The sequence below is a fragment of the Pyxicephalus adspersus genome, unplaced genomic scaffold (assembly GCF_032062135.1).
Source record: "Pyxicephalus adspersus unplaced genomic scaffold, UCB_Pads_2.0 Sca641, whole genome shotgun sequence".
In the NCBI taxonomy this organism is placed as follows: Eukaryota; Metazoa; Chordata; class Amphibia; order Anura; family Pyxicephalidae; genus Pyxicephalus; species Pyxicephalus adspersus.
Genome location: NW_027317648.1, coordinates 1 through 7946, shown reverse-complemented (window position 1 = coordinate 7946; position 7946 = coordinate 1). Strand labels below are relative to the sequence as shown.

The 7946-nt window shown below is 36.8% G+C and overlaps 1 protein-coding gene across 1 annotated transcript; it reads right to left on the bottom strand.

Annotated features, from left to right (window-relative positions):
* Nucleotides 1-622: 622 nt before the first annotated feature.
* Nucleotides 623-7896, bottom strand: LOC140321085 (neurobeachin-like protein 1). Its single transcript, XM_072397965.1, has 5 exons — nt 7539-7896; nt 7260-7421; nt 6144-6292; nt 5468-5600; nt 623-1600 (listed from the first exon to the last, which is right to left on the bottom strand). The coding sequence occupies exons 1-5, from the start codon at nt 7557-7559 to the stop codon at nt 1478-1480; spliced, it is 588 nt and encodes a 195-aa protein (XP_072254066.1). The 5' UTR covers nt 7560-7896; the 3' UTR covers nt 623-1477.
* Between the last annotated feature and the right edge of the window lie 50 nt (nt 7897-7946).

The window sequence follows — 7946 nt, the reverse complement described above, 5'->3', positions numbered from 1 at the left end:
TTAAAAGGTGCTACATACAAATTTAAATACTCACTTCTGCTGGTTTGCCAACACCAACAATGATCAGTTTACCATCCTCCAGGCCTACCAGGATGTGGCTATTCTCTTTAGTCACAGAAACACAGTGGACAGGAACTCGCATGTGGATTGAAAAACTGAGACTCAGGCTGTAAACAATATAACTAAAGTAAGTCCTCGCAAAATAATTTGACCATTTGTCTAGAGTCATAAACATAAGTTTTTTTTTTTAATGTTATTTCTTTTTATACAATGTTATTACCTGCAGTATTGAACATTTAGTCTAAATGATTTGGGCATATAAATACTTGGGAACAAAATCATTTTAAAAGGATTGTATTTAAACACTTGTGGATTACCTCTATACATAAATATTCAAACTACATGAATATTTTTTAGTGACGTAGTAGAAATCCTAAGTGTCCTAAGGGTTAGGGACATATATCTTTGAAAAGTGTAGAAAACCCATTTAGATTTTTGTTGTAAGACTTTTTTTTTTTTTAATCAAAGCCAAAGTATTAAACTTGGGATCCAAAAACTCCACTAGAAGATATTACTTTGACACACGTGCACAATTGTATTCTCCATTATAAAAAAAATATCTACCTGAAGAGTAATCAATGGGTTAAGCTCCAGACCAACTGCTGATTTGCTTTTTTACTATTTGCTCCCTATGGGCTAGAACAAGGATTTGAATAAAAGTTAAATAAAATAGTGACTGCATTTCTGCAAAGTAAGGCTGCCAAACCACATAAAAGGAGACAATTTAAAATGCAGATAAACATTTACAACGCTGTGTTTTACACATAAGGATTTACGAAACAACTTCAAAAGAAATATGCATTTGAAAAAAAGCCATATAAAACACTTGACTATATTACAATCCAGTTAAATATAAATAAACCTTTTTCTTGGGATACAAACTGCTTTTCTAGCTTCCTATAGAACCATTTATAAAAACTATAAGTTAAAGTTGTGAGTGCTCTTTTTGCATTTCTGCTGAAGGAGGAATGTGGCCCTGCTCCCCAGTAGTGTTAGGAAACCCTCTACAATAAAATGTAGTCTTTGAATGATATCACAGAAACATGTAGTGCAATGCACAGAAGGAAGAAAGCGTGGTGATTATGTGGTATGTATGATTCATGCAACAATTTTCTGTTCTGTTGCAAGAGAGCAATAAATGTTTTGCAGCAGAAAATTGGGCAGAAATTGAATGCAAAAATAATACACTTGGATGCAGATCTGCACGAATTCATGGTGTGTACAAACTAGCACTGCGTACAGTACTGATCACGTCAATGCACACGGAGGACTTGAGTTCATTTTTTATATAAGTTTACAAAATACTTTTTAAGCAGGTCTGTCTAGGATTGTAGTGTGTTTCCTTAGGATTTATCTTATGAGACGTACACAAGTCAATAAATAGAGGTCAATGGATGTCTTTGTTCATTGGTCATTTTTAGGAATTACTTTCAAAATGAAGTTGAGAGTCTTGTGTGTTATATTCTGTCTCTCCAGAGGAGATCTGGCTAAGTCGTCTGCTGGAACCAAACAGTTTTCGAGATATTTGACCCGACTTTGCCTGAAAAAGAATAAAACATCTATTATAGAACATACTTTGATGCCTTTACATGACATACAAACATTTCTTATGGATGCCAAACCACACCATTGCAAATCTTAAGTTTATGCAGTAAAATTTTTAGGCATTGTATTGTGGAAGTCAGCTGCAGGACGGATATCCACATTCAGGTATAGTTAAGTATACAACAGTAGAAATAAAAAAAACAAAAAACAAACACAATAAGCCCGTTACCGTTATTGATTATTGCATTGTAATACGTGTCTGACCACACGTTCATCAGTGATCATGCCCCACTGTAAACACAAAATTGCTCATACTGGTCATGGTTTGGTAATGGCATGAATACTCAAGGAGCGAAACTCTATGCCAAGCAGCCTAATAAAACAACCTGACTGCTGCAATGCCAACACAAATCCTTGCCCAAATGAGTCATGAAGCAATGCCTAGACTGGCACTGCCAGTGACCCACCATAGAAGATTTTTTTCACATCTGCTCTCTACAAGACAACATGGTGCTGACATCCCCAGACTGTGCTCTGTACAAGGACAATCAGAGGAGGGTCCACAGGGCTCTCTATCTTCTTAGAATCAAATCTTAGACTCCTCCAAATGGCAGAAACAGCTGCTTGGTACTGTAAATCCACCTCACCCTCATCACTTTTACACTCCCCATTAAGAGTGACTTTTAAGCGTTTTATCTTTTTGAAAGGAGTCTGCTCTAGAGAAAGAACATTCTGCGGACAGGAAAAAAAACAAAAACTTTTTGCTAGATTTTGACACCCAGCTCTGACTAGGGCCTATGAAAACAGTGTTTTTTTCAGGACAGCTCGCTGCTAAAGGAATGTTTGCTCTGAAGTTGCAGCAAGATGATCTATTACACAAAAGCAGATGTAACAACCTCAATATCAGAGGTTTACCAGAAGCCACTTCCAGACCACCGTTTTGGGCTTCTCCTCCTAAGGAACCCACCTGACACTGAAACAGAACTTGAATACATTTCACAGAGGCTATCTGGCTTAAAGATACTCTATAGAACACATTTCTATAGGATCAGAGAAACCATACTACAAAATGCATGGGCCAAGTGACTTTAATTAAGATCTGTATCATCTGGACCTTTCCCACAAAACCCTAATGATGTGGAGTTCTTTGAGAAAATACAAAGATACCACTGAAAGACACCACCATTTTTTTAAAACAGGACATCTTTTATCTATGTACCGAAGATCAATACCTGAACTAATTTATCCAAGACTGGATTGCCATTGGCAGGTTCCTTTTTTTTTTTTTTTTGAATGATTCAAAAAGCTCTGAACTCCAAAGACATTTACCACAGCAGTGATACGAGCAAGCAGCTTTTTCAATATTTCAAAATTCTGGTCAGTTTACCCTTATCAATTTTTTTTTAGCATCTTACCTACCTATGTTCTTATCTTCATACTGAATAAATACAGGAATCCCACCTGCAAAGGTTCTATTTCCCTGTAAAATTGTCCCATTTCCAGGGTTCTCCCCAGGCCCTTTTAGCTGGGCGCACCACCCAGCACTTTTTAGCACCCACCCGGCTGTTTTTGGGTGGTTACTGAAGCGTTTAGTCACAATACAGGTGTTGCCACCCGCCTACAATTTCTTCCCACCCGGCTTAAAAAAATTTCTGGGTTGAGCATTGCATTTCACTATAAATTCTTCCACCATCTTACATATGCTCCATCTCTATGTGGACTGCATTCATCTAATGCTAACCAGTATTATCCCATATCTTCACTGTTCATCATCTTTCCTTAAGTTTTCAGTTCTTTAAATGTGTGCATCCTTGGAGTTGGTATTCAGATATTCACTAAAAAAAAAGAGTACCCTACCTTTCTATATGTGATACAAGTTTTCGTTACTAATAATATAATTCAAGTATCCACCATTGAAACCTGATGAACTAAGGGGAACACACAACTCAGACTTCAAATTTTGTGACTTCCCATCCTGCCAAGTTCATTTCCTATATTTTCTTAACATTCCCATATCCTAATGGCAGAATACATCCTGGATATGCTTCATAAAGGGATGATCTTTGGGAAGCTTTTCTCAACACTGCTATTTACCACTGTTATTATGTTTTAATAGTACCACTGTTTTGCCTTGGATTTTTGCTGATGCGCACACCAATGCACTTTCACATACATAACATACAGCATAAGCCATAACATGAATCCAAAGAAACCCTATAGAATGCAGAAATACAATATGATTGCTATTAAGATGCTTGATTGGATATCTTAGAAGTAATAGCACATTTACCTGACTGACGCCCCGAGCGCCCATTCGTCATACCAAGTTGTGTGACAAAATACTTCAATAATGTCATGCAGTTGATTAGGGGATAGTGTGTGCTGCAAGTATGGCATCCAGGTGCCAAAAAACTTCTGTGGGTGAGTATCTAGGTGTTGAGTGGCTTCTGTCTTGTCTATACCCATCAGGGCCTGAAGGTAATTGAGAAGTTGGGTAGTGGTCGGGGAATGAGGTTCCAACCGGTTTTTCAAGATACTTTTCTTAGCTGCTAGTAGGCAAAGATGTTCAAACTTAGACCCCCCCGAGTGGTCTGGCGAGACACCTAGTGGAAAAGTGCCTGATGTGACTGCAATTGGTAAGTACGACCTGTAACTTTGGTAAGAAACCGAAAAAAATGACTTCCAAAATGTGTATATGTGTGGGTAGTCCCACAACATATGTTCCAAAGGAGCCATGGTATGAGAACATTTGGGGCACACCAGAAATCTAATTGCAATGGGGCGCGATTCGATTTTCAAATGAAAGCATAATTTGCTCTATGTATTATCTTGAACTGCATTTCACTGACTATGTTTTTCCTGACATATGACCAACTATTTTCCAAAAGCTCCAAATTGTACTAGTATTAACTATTTAGGTACATAGCCCATCTATTCACAAATGATAATAAATTCTCAGCTTCCAAACATTTATCCAAAAGCATAGGGTATATATGTGAAATAGCTTGGATGTTGGCGAACCCAAAATCTGGTTTACCAGTGGGAGTAACGTAGGACTGGTCCCAATACCTGTCCGACAAAAAAGTGGACTGTACCTGCATATAGTATAGAAAGTAGTGGGATGGAAGTGTATATGTAAAATGGAATATATCAAATGGTAACAGGTAATTTTTTTCATCCAGATGGTGTTTCAACAATATAATACCACGTTTTTCCCAGAACTCGTAAGCTTTGTATATAGGTCCCTGAGGGAAACTGGGCATAGTGCGTAGAGGGGTATCCCTATTGGCTCATAGGTAGCATTGACATAGTTTTGTTTGTGCCAGGTAAGCAAGGTGTCTCAGCAACAAATTAGTGTGAATTTCACGCGGTATAGATGTATAGGAAGACCCTTAAGAGACCAGGGTGGTATCAATAAGGAATCCCAACTGGTTCACCGTGTATATATGCAGTTTTAAAAGGAGATCTTAGTGGTTTTGGGTCATTTTGTTTTTTTTGCAAATCGGAGTGGTAAATGTGTAAACTCAAATGCAAGATTGCCCTGACTAAATCATAAAAAAGTTAAATTTCAAGCTCACTGTAAAAGAATTTTTCTCAGTCCATTGAGGGAAGAAGAAAGCCTTTCAGTAATAGTAAGCTTTGGTAACTGCACCAATAAGATCAGGATTAAAACAGGAATCAACAGCAAAGACTCTGTCTGAACTAAAGATATTACTGATCTCGGTTTTGCGCAGTGGACAAACCACTGGAAAAAATTTGTGCAATGTCTTAAATCAAAGTTTTCGAAAAGACTTGTTTTGTGTTTGTGACCATGTTTTGTGTTTGTGATTAAAAGGTGCTACATACAAATTTAAATACTCACTTCTGCTGGTTTGCCAACACCAACAATGATCAGTTTACCATCCTCCAGGCCTACCAGGATGTGGCTATTCTCTTTAGTCACAGAAACACAGTGGACAGGAACTCGCATGTGGATTGAAAAACTGAGACTCAGGCTGTAAACAATATAACTAAAGTAAGTCCTCGCAAAATAATTTGACCATTTGTCTAGAGTCATAAACATAAGTTTTTTTTTTTAATGTTATTTCTTTTTATACAATGTTATTACCTGCAGTATTGAACATTTAGTCTAAATGATTTGGGCATATAAATACTTGGGAACAAAATCATTTTAAAAGGATTGTATTTAAACACTTGTGGATTACCTCTATACATAAATATTCAAACTACATGAATATTTTTTAGTGACGTAGTAGAAATCCTAAGTGTCCTAAGGGTTAGGGACATATATCTTTGAAAAGTGTAGAAAACCCATTTAGATTTTTGTTGTAAGACTTTTTTTTTTTTAATCAAAGCCAAAGTATTAAACTTGGGATCCAAAAACTCCACTAGAAGATATTACTTTGACACACGTGCACAATTGTATTCTCCATTATAAAAAAACAAAACTTATCTTCATTCCGGATAAGCTTTATGAAAACCTGATCTAAAAGCACTCAGAAAAAAACACTACCTTTCAGATCTAAAACATTAAATACCTGTATAGGTCATGTATAAAAAGATGTCCCTGGCGACCTCCAGTCACTATGTTCTCCCCAATGACACACATGTCCAGTATCTGCTCCTTCAGACTCTTGGAGCCCAGGTACTTTCCATTCACGCTATACAGATGTAAGGAATTCTTATTCTGGAAACAAATGATAAATTTTTTACAAGAGGTTATCAAAAAGTATTTCATTCAGGACACTGATAATTGAACTTAAAGCAGTTATATTTAAAATTGTACTTTAGGCTATACTTACAATCTTTGTGGGATGATACAAATAGAGTAATGTGACAAATTACACTTTTACCCTTCCCGGACAAATGCTGCACCATGATTTTTAGTGTAAGGATTAAAAGGCTGAAATCATAAGCACTCTACTGTGTAATCACTGCTAATGGGAGGGTCAGGATTCCCAATGGTTGATAATTGCTTGAAGTAGGGATCACATGACCAAGTGCCTAGGCCTTTGAAGATGTTGACTACACCTAAACCGACCTCTTCCCTGCTCGTGCAGACATCTTCACCTAGTCCTTTCCTGGGTGTATAATATTTGGCAATCATGATTGGCTGAACTGGATGATATAGTTTCCACACAGGAATTAATTCCAGTCCAAAGGTTTGCCAAGAATATACGGCAATGTGAAATAATAGAGACTTCTGTGTACCCACTCTTCCTCATCAATATGATATAGCTTGATATCTCTGAAGAAGGGTAAGGCAAACTTATAATGCATTATACACAAGGTGAACCACTTCTCCGCACAATATAGGAAAGGTGGTGGGCATAGACGTGATTTGTAAAAAAATGATGTATTAGGTAGCAGTTAAGCTGCTCTCTTGTACCCTGTATCATACTTTAAAAACCATATTCATATTCTCCTATATTTGTTTTAGCAAACCAGAAATTTTTTTATGAAAAAGCTGATAAAACTGATCTCCATTAGACAACAAACTTTGAGGTTAGTACAAGGGATAACAGGAGTATGGAATTAAGTAAAATTCTGATAATTATATTAGCTGAATAAAAAAAACAAATATTGACTTTGCAATACATATTTGCAACTCCTTCTGCAGTTCAGTTTTGAAAATCAAATAGAAAATAACCTACCTTAAGAGTTCCTTTCCCTTCTAGGCTGCTGTGGATAACAATATGCCCATCCCAAGACACAGCTAAATTGGGAATAGTCATGACGAGGAAGCTATCACTTGGTGGTCTCAGTGTCCTCATGTACTGGCCTCTTCGGATTGTATGGATAATCACTGTTCCATCCTATCAAGAAAAGGAAAAATTGATTCCCTTTGATGTTCGCACACCAGAATTTGAAAATCACTCCACTAGTATAACTTAAGTTTAGTTTTGTAAAAGTTAGGTAAATATAAATCTTACCCTGGCACCAGAAACAGCCATGTCTAGCTCAGTGCTAATGGCAACACTAGAGATTTCATCTGTGTGCCCATACAGAATCTGCAAAGGTTTTGGAAACAGATCTCCAGATACACCACCCTAATGCAAAAAGGAAATACTAATTAATAAGTCATATATAGATTGCTTACATAGGTAATTCAAGCCCCAACTTACAGGTAGGCCCTATATTAGCCACAATACAAAATCGATACAAGATAAATTTCATTTATCAGTCTCCTGCATCTGCTCACATGTCCCTTTCAATAACGAAGATTTTATAAGATATAATAATCCATAGATTTACTATGCAAAGATCTAAGTGCCAAATAAAAATCATCTAATGTTAGGCCACCTTGATGATACAATTCTTCTTAGAAGATACCTGGAAAA